General features: G+C 46.0%; 1 protein-coding gene across 4 annotated transcripts in view; it reads right to left on the bottom strand.

The window, feature by feature from the left end:
• LOC144823016 (zinc finger protein 706-like) overlaps positions 1-15,801 on the bottom strand; it is a 32,803-nt gene that overhangs the window by 2,246 nt on the left and 14,756 nt on the right. For 3 of the 4 annotated variants that reach the window (XM_078681138.1, XM_078681140.1, XM_078681139.1), the window contains exon 3: positions 458-567. In XM_078681138.1, coding sequence (XP_078537264.1) covers positions 472-567 — 96 coding nt within the window. In that variant the 3' untranslated portion in view covers positions 458-471. Of the gene's footprint in view, positions 1-453; positions 568-15,801 lie in introns of all 4 variants that reach the window. The other variant, XM_078681141.1, reaches the window with a different exon arrangement.

Below are 15,801 nucleotides of genomic sequence, written 5' to 3'. Positions count from 1 at the left end.
ACACCGCTGATAAATGGAGCTGGCTTGATTACCATTCCAACCTATTAATGGGCCTGCTACCGAACTACGATATCTATAGATGAAGAGTGACTATTCAGCCTAGCAGAGGGGTGAACCTTTAGCACAGAACTAAAGACTATTGAAATAAGGCTTAATGAGACTTTCAAAGCACAGGCTATCCACGTGCATAAATGAGTAACAGGGCCACATGCAACCCTTCCAAAAAAATAAAAAGATTAGCGAACCATTACTTAAATTGTTTCGAATGCGGAAACTGTTGCTAGCTATAAACAAAAGAAAGAGGAGCAATTTCATGAAACAAATATTTTTAACGCAACAATGAAACGAAGCTGGTACATTGCTGAAAATGGTGCCAAACCCACAACCCCTTTAGCCACCACTCAGAAGTCAAAACGAGAGAAGAGCGATCCACGCTACACAACGTTGCTTTACTTGCCATCCAACATGGCTTCACGCCTGCACATCAACCAACTCGGCTGGCATCGGCGACTTGGGATGTTTGCTCTCAAAGTGCTGTTTGAACGTCTTCGGGTCGGGCATCTGTGTCTGAAAAGGAAAACGACCACGCCACTTAACACTGGACAATAACTGAAAATAAGGTTATGTGAACAGCTCTGTACTACTTGGTGCAAACAGAAAGGGTGGGTCAAGCTGACTGACCACATTAACTGAAAAGTTAAACGCCGCCATGACGTCTTGATTTGCTTTATAACGTTTTTAATGGTCCAAACACAGTAAAGCGTTTAAACAAGTGCATATAAAGCATGAAAACAGAACGGCACACCACATAGTGGACTTCGGATCATAAGTTTCTGAAAACTCGGTAAGGAGAAGCCAGCAATAAAGCATCACTTACTTTGCTAACAAGTTAAAAAAAACCATCATATTTAACTTAAAGTCCAAGAAAAGCTCATTGGGCACAGCTATGTTTGTGACCTATTAATTGGGGGGGGAGGGGGTGGGGAATAGAAAAACAAATTGGCAGGAAAAAGATTCGACTGCAGATATTTGCAAAATACCTCTTTTCCTGCTTCTGAATAAGCAAACCCTGGCAAAGTCAATAGGTTTCACCTATGAGAGAGCGATTGGCTTTGCCAAGGTCTTTTAGCCACGTTGTACAACAGCGTGGCTAAAAGTTAGAGATGTGGCGTAGAGGAGAGTGGCACAGAGTAGAGTGTAAACAACGTGTTTTTGGTCGTAGTCGCACTCGGGTGTATTGTAGATGTAATTCAGTTCGTATTTGTGGGTGGTGCTATTGAAGTATAGCCCACTGTGCTCTGGGCTGGCTATAATCTCAAGAAGCGGCACTTCCCTCAGGAGTGACGTCCCTTCAAAGCACTCATTTGCAAATGTTCATATTTGTTCAATAAAGTTCATTCAATTCTTGTGTTCAAAAGTTTCAATTCCGTTTATTTCTTTTAATGCGCGTTTTATTAATCCATAAAACATTTCAAAAAAATTCTATTAGGATTGTGCCCAATGCATTTCGGGCATGTGCCCTTCATCAGGGCACAGGTCCTGTGAAGTAATACAAGAGAACTTTGGATTCATTTGACAAGCGTTGCATTAAGAATCAAAAAACGTAGTCTTTTGTCATGCATGTGAATCTCTTAAAAATAACGTGCATGTGGAGGATTCGGGAAGGCAGTATTGTTGGTATTCTCGGTTTCATTGTCCCTATGTTTTGCTAACTATAACGAGCAGGTAATGGGGAGTCGTCTCTATTATGGGTCGTGAGGATAGTGATCCGGGTGCAGTGATTCTAAAAGTCGGTTATAGGCCGTGTGGCATGCGGGAAACGGTACAGTTTGTGAAATAGTGGGAGCCGGCTAAGTATAGTCAGTATATGCAGGTCAAATTACGATACGAATATGGGTTCCAAGTATTAAACACAGCAAGCAGCCTACAACCCAACAAGGCCGGCCGCGTCTTAAGAAATGTAGCAAGCAATGAACGGTGTTGTAGGCTGGCGATAAAGCAATTGAGGAACAAGGAGTCTCAGGAGCTGCTTGGTGGCCCTTAAGGGAAGTAGGCACATTGTAATAGTCCACGTGTGAACATTGAACAAAACAGGAACAAAGAGAAACAATAAAGAATCCCACCAAAACCCTCTTCCCCCACCCTATCTCCTTAGTGAGCCAAAGAGAAGGGGAAAAGGAAAATGTCAGCGAGTGTTCCCTGTATGTTGCTCCGGGTCCATCACGTCTAAGTGGAAGAAGGGTCGTGTCACGCCTTCTTATGGGAGGATGGTGATATCGTCAGGGACCAGCTTGAGGATAGAGAGGTATTGTGGGCAGGACAGTTCTCGAAATTCTGTGGTGAAAATAGTTAAGAAGGGGGCCCAGGTTTTGGCATAAGCTTCACTCTTCCCTGTTGCTGCCATAGAAAGCTTCTCCATTGCAAGATTCCAGGGCTACACATTTAAAAAAAAAATACTACTCTTCGATACATTTGTGGCAAGATCCTAACTAGAGTATAGACATGGTGAAAATATGACCATAACACTGCCCCCGGTCACAAAGTGCTTGTGACGGCATCAGTCCTTAAAAAAACCATTTTGTGTGAGATTTTAGGATAGCATAGTTACATATAGGGTGTTGGTTTTGGGGTGCGTGCAAGGATTGAGGGTGCAGACCATTATGGATTTGGCACAACGCAACCCAAATTGGCTGAGGGCTGTGTGTGAGGTTGTCCAGACCACCTCTTACCTCAGAGTCATCCCTTTCTGCACGACTCCTGAATTAGGTTGTAGGGGGTTACAGTGGACCTGGGAGTGAATATGCCAAGTCTTTTAGCCCTTGAAGCTTGCTGCAAGGCCATTAACAGAGCACTCCGATCCACCTTCTTTCTACAGATCTGCATCAGCAAAAGAGGTCAGCTGTTATGCAAGTGCCATAAAAATCTTTACTGATTTTTTTCCAATCCAAGGTGGATTGGAACTCTAGGTTTGCATATCTAGGGCAGTAGTTGGCCAATGGCTGCCCTTTACCAAGTTCGGAGTAATCTTGGACTCTGAACTCAAGAAATGTTGCCTGCAACAAGAAGGCTAGGGTCTGCGGTGAGACCCTATGCCCTGCCTTGTTAGAAGGAGAACCTTCTTTCTAGAGAAGAAGTACAGCCAAGCTGTGGCATGGAGACAGGATTGTCATTGGACTGTGCCAACTCTAAGCAGTAGCTCTCCACCCCCTGCATTCAGCAATTTAAGGTCATATCCTAATTTCCATCTACCTACATACCTATGGGCAAGAGTAGTGTCCTTTCAGCTTTGTACCAAACTCACTAATGCTGCTGGATAATTTTCGAATGCATCTCAGTTGACTCCACTAAGCCTTGAAGATCACCTTGGCCTTCCTCTCCACCCTCATTGCTTGAGGTTATCAGAGACGTAGATGTAGGAGATGGCATCAATTTAGGGACTGATGACCGATTACAAATCTATTGTTCGGTTGCTGAAAGACAATCCCCCTACTGACTGTCTTATAAGTCACATTACTGCCCGTCTGTACAAATTGTCTTACAGACTACACAGTACTGAGAATTGCAACATCTGTCGGGTGATATAATAAAATACGTTTATAGAGAGTAAGGGGTAGTGCCAGAGAGCTAAATGCTACCTTGAAGAAAGGGGGAACAAGCATTTGCAATGCAATAGGTCTCGCATTTGCGAGAGGTTGAGCTATTGGCATTGTAAATGGCAATGCCTTTTATTTTTGTGTTGGTTTTTAAAAAACAGAAGTAAACGTAATTGTCATTTACAATGCCAATAGCTTAAACTCTCGCAAATGTGAGACCATTTGCATTGCAAATGCTTGTTTTTCTTTATCTACATCTGCTGGTTCTCTTCCTCCTGACCAGGCACCCTAGAGATCTGCTGCCTGCTTGAGCTGACCTGTGCTTCATGGGTGAGGCACAACGGAAGTCACATTGTTTCTGAAGTTGTTCAGGCTTGACCATGAACTCTGCTTGTTAATGAACCAGCTCATTACTGGGGATCTTGAGGCAAAGAGCAACATTCTATGTACCGAACAAGGAAATCATTTTACGAAACAAACAACCAAGAGCTTCTGAACGGAGGCACCACTTCTAGAAAACCGGTGTGAAGAGAAAAATGAAGTGAAAACCTGCTGGGTTCAGTGGCTCAGATATATGCCTTTTCAGCCGATCACAGAGTACTATGATACCGCCCTCCACAACACATCCCTTCTTGAATGTTTTCATTTGCCTAGTTGCCTCCTGGGTCCATGCAACGGCTTAGAAGCATCTGGGGGGGGGGGGGGGGGGGGGGTTCTGCGGTCTGTTCCTTGTGACATCTTTTAAATCTTTTTGGTCTTATTACGCGCCTGTGTTGCGCCATGAATACATGTAGCATTTATGGCGCACGCTGTGCCTTTGTGGAGATTTGAATTCTCTTTTGGGTGACGCTTGTTATAGAGTCTTCGCAGGCACACCCCCATTCCCAGGGGCTACTCACTTACACCATCCAGATTCCTGCCTTGAATTCTGGGATCCGTAGTAATGATTTAATTAAAACACCACAAGGCCCTGCGAGCAGGTCATCCACACGATGTAAATGTTTTTGTTGGAGAGGCTGATGAGAATCACTTTTATGACGCAGTTATGAAGTGTGCAGAAGTAGGTTCATTTTAGCCTTGAGAGGTGTATTGGGTCCACACAGAGAAAGAACAGGTCAGTTGAGCTCTATAAATGAGAGTCTTCGTTAGAGGAGGATTACTGACCTTTTTATTGACACCCAAATTCTGGTAGTCGGGTTACATAAATCATGGTTTATAGTTAGCGCTGTCCTGGTTTTTGATATGGTGCATCCCCCCAGAATTACAAATGAGCAAGGATACCCCTTGTTCATGGCACAGAATTAACATGCAGAGTGTATCCACAAAGACTGTGCCTTCGAATGTGTGGCAGCAGCCTGATGTAATATGAACCCAAATAGCTTTCCAGTCACCATAATGACGATATATCAAACATCGGGATACGCCACAAGCAGCTCACAGCCAGTCTCAGGCTCGGGAGGCAGGCAACGGCAAAACAGAAAGCAGGCGCAGCTCCACATCTGGGCGGGGATGAGACCTGGGAGAGGGCTGCCCGCGCGGTACATGTTACTTTCGCGTGCCATGCGGCTGGCACTTGCGGCTGGTGTAGGCAGCGCCTGTCCCCTTCCGGGGCTCCCGTGATGAAGAGGGAGCCCCGGCACCATAGAGGAAGTGAAGTGCGGGACTGAAGTCCCGGGAGAGCGGCAGATAGCAGTGCAGGGCTCCCATGGCTAAGGAGGAAGCCCCGCATCGTGCTGCCAGAAATGGAGGAGCTGAAGTTCTCCAGTACCACGCCGCAGCCAGCCGCCACACCGGGTGAGTTTGGAGGAATCTTCATTTGCCTTGGCAATGTGCATTTGCGGGCCGCTCAAACGATGGTGCGAGTTTTCACAAAAGTGAAAGTAAAACTGCATGCTGACTTGCCTCACAAGGGGGACAGGAGATGAGCGCGGCGCCGCCAGGTGCGAGACCTAATAAGAAATCTGTGGCAGGGGCCCAATACAACAAAAGGCCCAAAGGGAGGAGAAGAATCTTCTGCCATAGGACCTCATGTGAACCTCCTGTGGCTCCCTTTTGAGAGAAGCAACATCTCACAAAGGCACCTTCCAAATCTGTTCGAGGCAGAGGCATTTTTGTCGTGCAGGTCTCCATGGAGGGATTACACCTTACAAGGAGAGCTTCAACACGGAGGTGTTTAAAAAGAAAATGTTGCATGAAAATACATTCAGAAGGAAATAGGAAGCAACCAGAACAAACATTTGCAATGAAATAGGTCTCGTATTTGCAATAGTTTGAGCTATTGCCATTGTAATGACAATGCTTTTTATTTGTGTTTTGAAATCCTGAAAGTGGTGCGTAAACACCCACTTTGTATTTATGTTCCTTGCTTACAAGAAGCAAGGCTGCCATTAAAAAAGGCGCTGTAATCGCCAGCCTTGCTTTTTGTAAACAAGAACTATAAGTACAAAGTGCGTGTTTACGCACCACTTGCAGTTTTTCAAAACACATAATTAAAGGGCATCGTCGTTTACAAATGCAAGACATATTGCATTGCAAATGCTTGTTAATATAAAGTAGCACATATGTTCTCTAGTACCTTAAAGCAGGAGGCACTGTTTTGTATTGGGCCTCTTATGCCTCATAGGAGGCCCCTGTTTAATCAACTTGCTTAGTTGCTCATTGAGGCCTCAGGCCATATAAGCGGTTACTGATTTGCAATAGCTCATTTAACTATATTCATCATCAAGTAACAGTGGGTTTAATTTGCCTTCTGATAGTGTGCTTTTTTCTGTATTCATATATTAGTTTGAATAGTTAGTGCTTAGGAACAGGCATAACAGCGTTAGGCATTAATATGAACATGCAAATTAATTCTCATTTTATTTCTGTTCCCTGATATGGTCATACAGTTTATGTATTCATTTAGCTTCATGCAGAGCATTTAGAGTCAAAGGGGCTTATTTGCAAGCCTTTTTATTTGGGAAGAGGTGACGCACCCGCAGCGCTAGGGGCTTGTAAGTAAGCCCCATGGTCTCACAGCGCATTCGTGGCAACGCTAGCGAGACCTAAAAACAGCAGAGGGAGGCACTGCAAACAAGACCGAAACCATGCACTCTGGCACCGGGTGCACGCGGTGCCGGGGGCACTGAGAATTACAGTACATATGCCAACGTATGTGCCCACCCACTGGTACTGTGCGAAGCGCCGCACGCCTTGCATAGGTAAAGGGGCAATGCGCATAATCTTGCGCTGGGGCACCCGGCCCATACCAGCACACCACACCCGGCAGGACGCGGGGGCAAATTGCGCAACCATGCACTGGTGTGTCAAGTAGAAGTGTACCTTTGGCAAGGACAGGCCCCTGCAACGGGCATTGTACAGAGGACAGGGGTGCGGGGCACTACACACAATTAAGGTTCTCGTGCCATGACACTGTACATAATCCCAACACCCGGGGTAAGGTACATCTAACAAAGGTACTATATGAGGTAATGTGAACATAGTACGAGGTCGGGGACTGCAAACAACGGGCAGTACCGGAGTACTGTACACAAGATACGCCGCTAGTGCATTGTGCCCGGTGAAGGAACGGAGGCCGGGCCGTGGCATGTAAACAATCATTGGAGTGGTGATGGGTAATGTACGCATACCAGGGGCCCTGTACACGGGAGCTAGGGCACTGTGCCCGGTCTTGGCACTGGGTCCAGGTGTGTGCACAAATATGGGGCACGGTACAGATGCCAAGGTGCGGGCACCAAGCACATGGCACAGGCTGCACACACAGTCATGGCTGCGACGTCAGGACAGTAGCAGGGGCATTTAATTGAAATAAATAAACAAACAAATGATAGTAATATGAAGACTAATGGCATTAAAAACAATTATAGTTATATTAGCATGCGTACTCTTCTGTTTAGTGACACGCATAAAGTAGGATTTGTGATTTTTCTTTTCATCGCAATTATTTTGGAACTAGGATATGTGCGGGTTTTTTTTTCGAATTGCCAAATTGGTTTCATTTAAGTCTAGAGTTAAATCTCAGGAGGTGGCCCCTGCGCCCACAGGTGTTTGGTGTCCTCGGTCCCGGGCGCTGCTTTGCGCTTCAGAACCCGTTTCCGACAGGTTTGGAAGTTTGAAGTTGCGTTTTCTGCCCATAGCAGCGGCGGAAAGTGAAAGTTCGTAGCTTCACAGAAAACCGTTAAACCGACTCAGATGCTGGAAACCTCATAAATTAAACAAATTAAAGCTCATTAGACCAGCCCGGGAGTGCGCGCTGTAAGGAATGCAGCTGCCATAACGGATGGCACTCTGTGCACTCCCAAGACCCATAGGCCATAGGAGGTGACATTTAAAGATAAGGCAGGACATACAGGAGCCTTTGGCCACTTGCGTGCTTTCTTTTGTGGAAGCCTTATTGCAACTGGCCAATCAAATGCGTGGCATTAAAAAAAAAAAAAAAAAAAAAAAAATACACAACAACAACAAAAACACGAGCAAAGCTGTGGGAGTTGGAAGTCCTTTTGGAAGCCCTTATAAAAGCCTCGCAGAGCAGCGCATGTGTGCTTGCTCAGGCGAGACCTAAAAAAAGTCCCAGAGGTCCTATCTTTGTCTCAAGAGCACTTATTAACTTCTTACACTACAGCTTTCAACACTTCAGCTGCATTACCACAGAGTGGTCCTTGCATGGAGACTCCACAACCTCAAAAAGGATGACCGTCTAGGAGCAAGGCAAAATCCAGATAAACAAATCTCATAGTTGTCTACAATGTAACAGTGTCAAGAAGACGTAACAGTGTTAAGAAGATGGAACATTCCGATCAGAGAGTTCCTTATCACTAACATTTTTATGCATTTCAAGAGGAACAAAATATGCATCAGAAAGGTCATGATTTGCCATAAGCAACGGTGTGCGCCAGTGCTCAGTGATTTTACATTTTGTTTGGGAGTCTGTCCAGTCCTTTAATACCCGTTAAGGATGTGCCCTCAAAATGCTATAACTGTGCACTCAGATGTGCTTCATGGGAGATCCTGTGGAGTCTCCAGTTCCTCCTAGGCCTGTGAGAAGACCTTGCCAGCTCAGCGATGGGGAAATCTGGGGGGAGTGGAGGGGGAGGGAGGAGGGGGAAATGCTCAAACAGAGCAGGGGCTCCCAACCCTCAATAGAAAAACGTTTACCCGGTACAAGCTCCATGGCCTCCAAGGAAACAAGCATTGAAAATGCAATAGGTCTCACCTTTAAGTTACAGCCATTTGCTTTGCTAATGGTATTGTATAGCAAAGAAAATACCTTTAACTTAATCAAAGGCGAGACCTATTGCATTTTTAATGCTTGTTTTATTCTGTAGCAACCTATATGACCGATGAACCAGGGTAGCAAGGGCAGTGTCAGGGTACCAAAGAGCAAGACCAGGGTAGCAACTATCTCCCCTGGGTACCACTAAGTGATGTGCTTAGCTGGAGGAAGATGCTGATGGTGCATGTAAAGTGAGATTACTTATCAGTACATTGTGAGAAATGACGGAGTTGTTTCAGGAAGCTTTCAGAGGGTTTTAGGAGTAAAGACGGAAGGCAGCTACATGGCACAGCTTAAGAGGCAGTGTAGAGAAGTTCGGGTTTGGTGTTCGCGTGTGTGCCTGGTGCTGCCTTCATGCACAAACAAGCTTGCTGCGACACGGTCACATCAGACTCTACCATACACAGGGCCACTAGAATTATGCGACAGACAAGGACCAAATTATGCTGCAGGGTTGACTAAATTATGTAGCAAGAAAGGCAATTTATGCGGTGTAATGCGGCACATTTTGCATTGCCATTACTTTATTATTTTGTCATTTTTACACCTGGAAACCCCGTCTAGGAAAAGATTGCACCTTATTGGTACCAATTTAGTACCCACATACAGCAATAACCAATTGAAAGTTGACCGGTCAACCTTTACGAAGTGCTTTTTGATGCGCATGAACACATTGCACTGTGTGCCCCTGGGCAGGCTGTTCTTCCTCCGTGCCTCTGTTGCTTCAGTTTGAGACTGAGATACTACCTCCAGACAGGTTGGTCATGAAGTGCAGGGGGCAGGCAGGGAGATGACCTTCACAACAGCACCTGCGGGCCGGGCCAGCCCCCCCTCCGCATCCTCCCAGGCCCAGGGTTACAGCGCTGGTCTTTGGAGGAAACTTAACTCTTAAGTGTCCAGACGCACGCATGGGAAGTGGCGAGGTTCTTCACTCATTTCATCCATAAAATTTACCTTAAATGTCATGCCTTCTGTGACCCATGCGTGGAAATGGTGTTCTGCCCCCCTCCCCTCCTTCGTTCACCCGGGCGGGGGCAGGATGCGTTACGTTTTCCTGGCTCGTCCTCACTCTCTTGGAAGAAGACACCAGCACACACCCCGCCCCAAACTCCCCGCAGCTTATAGGGAAAACAACCCTGCTCCCCCAGGTGGGCCAGCCCACCCTGGCACTACCGCCAACCGCCGAACCACTCTCCTCCCAGGACACCTTCCGCCTAGAGAGCCTCCTTCGAGAAGAGGCACTATGACACGCAGAGCCCTAAACAGAACTAACAGACACTCCACACCCTGGAGCACAACCCCGCCAACTACACACCCTCAAGCAACAGAGAGATACGGGGGGGGGGGGGAGGAGGAGAGGGTGCACTAATATATGTAAACCCCTCCCCAAGACAGCAGAGAGGCGCTTCACTGAAGCGAAGCGTGACCTCTGGTCAACCACAGACACAGGGTCCATAAAGAGACTAAGGGCCATGCTCCGGGCAGGCTGGACAGTCGCACATAAACTGACTATATTCAGGTCCAGAAGACTCCCTGTGTCTGATCCACGTGACGCGTCCATAGGCCTCAACTCCGAGAGCGACGTAGGAGGAAGGGGGGGGGCAGGGGTGAGGGGGAGGGGAGGATGACATCACAGAGGAATGCCCCCCCCCCCCAGACAGACTAAACAGCACAGAGAAGGACTTGATCAGACCGGGACACTGCCTGCCACGGCCAGGGGCTCCTTATCAACAAGACACGAGTGACCCCACCCACACCTGCAAGTGCATTGTGATGTCATGTAGAATTTTGGTTATGTGTAAATAGGAGGTGTTGGAATGTTGATGCATTCTTTTAGGGAGCGATGAGAGGAAAGAAAAATGAAAGTGACAAGCCACGGAAAGATGAGAGGAAACCAAGGGACAGCGACGCAATGGCGAGACAGACCGGGAGAAAGGAGTGGAAGATGCTAGGGATAAAAGAGGGTAAGGGAAGAAAGGTGCAGAAAATGAGCGGTCAGATAAGGTGAGAGAGAACAGACTGATAGAGACATAAGATGTGCATGCGGGGCTGCCTTTACTGGCGGCGAAAAAAAAAAAAAAAAAAAAAAGAGTCCACAGAGTATCACGCCGCCAGTAAAGGGGCCAATACCCTCGTACACATCTTCTGGCTCAGTTGGTCTCCCCACTTGCACGCTGGAATCGCATCGATTCCAAACGGCCTCTCATGGCAGAGCAGCGCAGGCTCTGCTTTTGCCAGGCCGAGACCTAAAAACTGCAATAAGCCTTGAGGGAGGAGAGGAGCATATTGAACTAGCAAACAATAAACTGGGACTGTTTAACACTCTCAACAGCTAACCACATCGCTGATTGAGAGCTTTGAGTCAGTACAGACTGGGGGTCCCCCCAACAAGGGATTTCAATTGAGAATATTAATAATTCCCAGGAACATCTTAAACCCGCAGGTCCTCCTTTGGCCATTATAGACTATGACAATGACCTCAAGGCGAAAGATCCCAACGCCCTGGATGAGTCTACCCCCTTTGGCCTGGAGCAAAAATTGTGTGGGTATACAATTACTCAGCAAGGCAATACCAGAGCTCTGAGGCCTCAAGCCACTCTGTACCTGGACCCGGCTGGTGAACACTTCTTTTCAGTGTTAGATGGCACAGACACAGAAGCGACTGAAGAGAGTTCAAGCGATGGAGATCACTCTGATAACAATCATAGTAATTCTCTTAAGGAAACAGGTATGGTGCAACGTAGGAAGACCCCGTTTAGTAAGCGTGAAGGGAAGCGCCTAGAGAAGGATAGTCAGCTTATTGGGACTATTCTGACTCAACTTACCTTCCCTTACGGCGAAGATTCTGGCAAACCCTTAGGCCCAGATAATCAGTAAGTCATATGGATCCTTCGGAAGAACCCTCTATGACTTCTAGCTTACTATCAATTAAGCAGTTCCAGGAGGAAATACACTCAGACAGCCGACTAGCCAAGGGGACTGCTAAAAAGTTGCAAGGGGGTTTGAGAAAACTGAATAAAACCTGTTCCGATATCAGGGAAACGGTCACATGATCGAAGGCCGCACCGAAACCGAAGTCACCACTCTGAACAACTTATGCACTTCTGAAAAGCGCATGTATGACAGACATTATGTGGAAAATTGAAGATCAGGAGAACAGACTGCGCCGAAACAACCTCCGCTTTCTAAGGATAGCCGAGGGGGAAGATCCCTGGGGCTACTATAAAACAACCCTTTTTTTCTGCATGGGCAGAGTGTATGTGAAAGGCCCCTGGCAGGCCCGCTAGATTCTTGTTTGGGCTTTGGAGGGAGGGGAAGATGCCAGGGATTCAAGGGCGATCTAGGGCTGGACCGGGTTTAAAGCCTACGGTCCTGAAAGCGGAGGCAAAAGTAATGGTTTCGTATTCCCTCGTCTTATTGGCCTAAGTATGTTTAAATATTGGTCAGAAATGTTATCAGGGCTGGGTGGCGGAGTTTTACTACAGATGATCTTCATTCAGGTTTGAACTGATTGCTTTATTTTTTTTGGGGGGGGGGGGGAGATGAAGGAAGGGCAGGGAGGATTAGGTTGGGAAGGGTTCCTCTTGGGTTTGGTTCTCTTTGCCACCATAAGTTTAAAATTACTTAAGGAAGAAACAGAAAGTGCAAAAGCTTGGAGTCTTCGCTCCAGCAAGATAATCGATTCCCTAGAGTCAGACAGGGCCCCTTTTGGCAGTTTGGCTATGTATAGCTTATATTTTGATGTACTTTTTATGCTATTCTCAAACATAGTGTTGTATTAATATGACCAACGCAACATACTCTAGAATAGTACCTCTAAATATTTGTGGCTTAAATGATATACAGAAAAGACAGAAGGTTGCCCAAAGGTTATGATTAATGGGGGCAGACGTGTTTGTCTTCAGGAAACGCACAATGAGGGGGTCACAGGTACATCTTTTAAATTCATTGGGATATAGTGCAATTGGGAGATGGGGGGGGGGGGGGGGGGAGAACTTCTCAGGGGGCACGCTCGAAAAGCGTAGGTATTTTGGCTCAACGCAACTGCTTACTAGAGTCCTCTCGCACCAAACCTGATCCTTATGGGAGATAAACAGAATGCTGCCTAAGTACGAAATTTTCTTTTACTCTACTCAATATACGGGAGTATTGCTGGTGATCCCGGAGTAATAAATTGGGTTTCTGAGGAGCTAGCCCACTGGCCCCTCCCAGTTATTGTATGTGGGGGATTAAACATCTACCTAGTAACTGGGGGGAATAACCAATGGAGGTATACAGGCTGGAAACCAAAGGTCGTACAGGCCTTAAGGACTTTAATACAAACACATGGGCTTGTGGATGCCTGGTCTAAGCTTAAACCTAATCAGCCATGGTATACTTTTTATTCGGCTCCTCACCATTCTTTTGCTAGATTGGACTATTTTCTGGTATCGCCTTCCCTGCTCCATGAAAGGCAAACTGATATTGTACCACGATTTTTGTCAGACCATAACCTGTGGATTTTAAATCTAAAGCGTTTAGTGCTCCGTAAAGAAGTCACTGACTTGGAGCTTTTAGTTTGCATCATTGCTTGATTTGAGTTACCAAATTCATATGAAAAGTTGGATTCAGGGTTTTCCTCGAAAAAACATGGGGTCAACCCCCATTATGGTCATCTGGGATGCACTGAAAGCGTGTAGCCGAGGGGAGACACTACAGTTTTCTATTAGAAGGAATAAACAAGAGAAGGTGCAGATTTAGGAGCTACAAAAAAAGTTGGCTACGGTGGAGGAAAAACTGATCGGTGCTCTCCAGTTGGGGGCAGAAATTGAAACTGTGCAGCTGGAAAAGGCAGCCGTCAGGGCAGAAATTAGTTCAATCTTGACACAAACGCCGCTGCAAAATGGGCCACTGCACACGAAAAGATATATGAATGCAGTGAACAAATTGGCCACCAGATGGCCATAAGAACTAGGCACCGCCTCACTACAAATGGGATACATTCCATCCACGTTCCATCAGGAGGTATCACTAGTGTCCCAAAGGAGATTTGTGCGGCCTTTCGGGATTTTTATCTCAACCTGTATACCGAAGAGGGTAATGGATCACAGGAAACTAGACAGGAAGAGATTGATATGTTTGACTCAGTATCATTGTCACACCTTGGTGCAGAGGATCGTGGACAATTAGAAGACCCTACCTCTTGGGAAGAAGTAGCCACACCAGATGGCAAGGCGGCAGGTACAGACTGTATACAGGTCAAATTTTTTAACGTTTTCTCCCCTCAGATCAGAGTTATTTTTAAGGTCCCGGTGGCTCAAATTTTCAATGGTGAAACCCTTCCTGACTCTTGGGCAATAGCCAAGATAATCATCTTTCCTAAAAAAGATAAACCTTTAGAAATGGGCTCTTACCGCCCAATTACACATTAATGGAAACTCCAAAATCCTTGCATCGCGATTATCTACCTAAATTGAACGTCTAGTTTCCATTTGGCAACACAGGTTTATCCCTGAAAAGGGTACAACGGATCATATCTGAAGGACCATTACTCTGTTTGACCCAGCACAGACCACTGGAGATTCGATGGCAATAATACTTCTTGAAGCTGAATAAGCATGCGATCAGGTCTCCTGGCGGATTATGTGGTGGTTCATGCAGAAAATGAACTTTGGACCCAAGGCCATTGAAGCTACGAAAGCATTATACTCTAGTCCTACAGCAGGGGTATTAATAAATTGGCAATTAACTGAGCAGAAATCACACTAGGGACCCGTCAGGGTAGCCCCTGCTCGACACACGCTCGACACACGCTCGACACACGCTCGACACACACACACCTTTATTAAAAAGCTTGAAATCAATCAGGAAATCCCGGCTATAATTAGGCACGGTCTAGAAACAAAAATTATAGCTTATGCGGATGACCTAGCCTTTGTAATCCCAGATCCACAGAAAGCTATAACAGCTATAGAATGTGAGGCTCAGGGTTTTGGGACGATCTCAGGGTATGCATTAAACAATGGAAAGACCCAGATCATAGTGAACAAGAAAATTAATTGGTCAGATGGTAGAGTTGTTGCTAAGGCAGAGTATTTAGGGGTTAATATCTTGGCAGAAACAGATTTAATAGTCAGTGAAAATTTGGACCCCCTCGCTGTGGAGACCAAAAAGGCATTGAATCGGCTCAATAATTTACATCTGACTAGGCCGTTGCAATGTTCTTAAAATTATTTTTTTCCCTAAAATGTTATATATTTTTTTATAGCCTTCCCCCTAGAGTTTACAAACCTAATATTGCAGAAATTTGATAGTCTCTTTTCCCAATTTATATGGACGTACTCTCAACCCAGAAGATCACTTAAATACCTATCACTTCCCCTGGAAAGAGAGGGCTGTGCTCTCCCAAATTTAAGATTATATTATTGGGCCACGGTCCTGCATGCATGCTCCACATAGATTCAAGAACAACCTTCGGTTTCAACAATGGGACTCCCGTCGCCCTTTGACCAATTATTGGGCCCCGAAGCCAGAGAGTATTTGTGGCGCAAACTTGAATTTGGGTACTATAAAAAGGTTAAATTCAAGACCCCCATGGGAACCTACAAGGTATTTACGGCTGTACGCAAACTTCTAAGATTGGGCAGACTGAACCATTATACCCCTACAAATAATAATACCAACTTGCCTGAGATATTGGGGGGGGCGGGGGGGGGGGGGGGGGGGGGAGGGTCCATATTTTTTAAATTGGTTAAATTCTGGCATAAAAAAAGAAAAAAAAAAACAGGGGCATTTTTCTCTTCAAATAAGGTCCTAGCATCTGAGGATCTCACAACCCAATTTGATCAGAGTCATGGGGAGGCCTTTAAATATCTTGCAATCAGGGCTTTTTTTAAAACATAAGGTTGGGGGGCCCTTAAAGTTTACTAAATGCAACATAGAGAGACTACACGAGCC

The sequence above is a fragment of the Lissotriton helveticus genome, chromosome 3_1 (assembly GCF_964261635.1).
Source record: "Lissotriton helveticus chromosome 3_1, aLisHel1.1, whole genome shotgun sequence".
In the NCBI taxonomy this organism is placed as follows: Eukaryota; Metazoa; Chordata; class Amphibia; order Caudata; family Salamandridae; genus Lissotriton; species Lissotriton helveticus.
The sequence above is the reverse complement of the archived record's forward strand: the minus strand, read 5'-3'. Positions and strand labels throughout refer to the sequence as shown.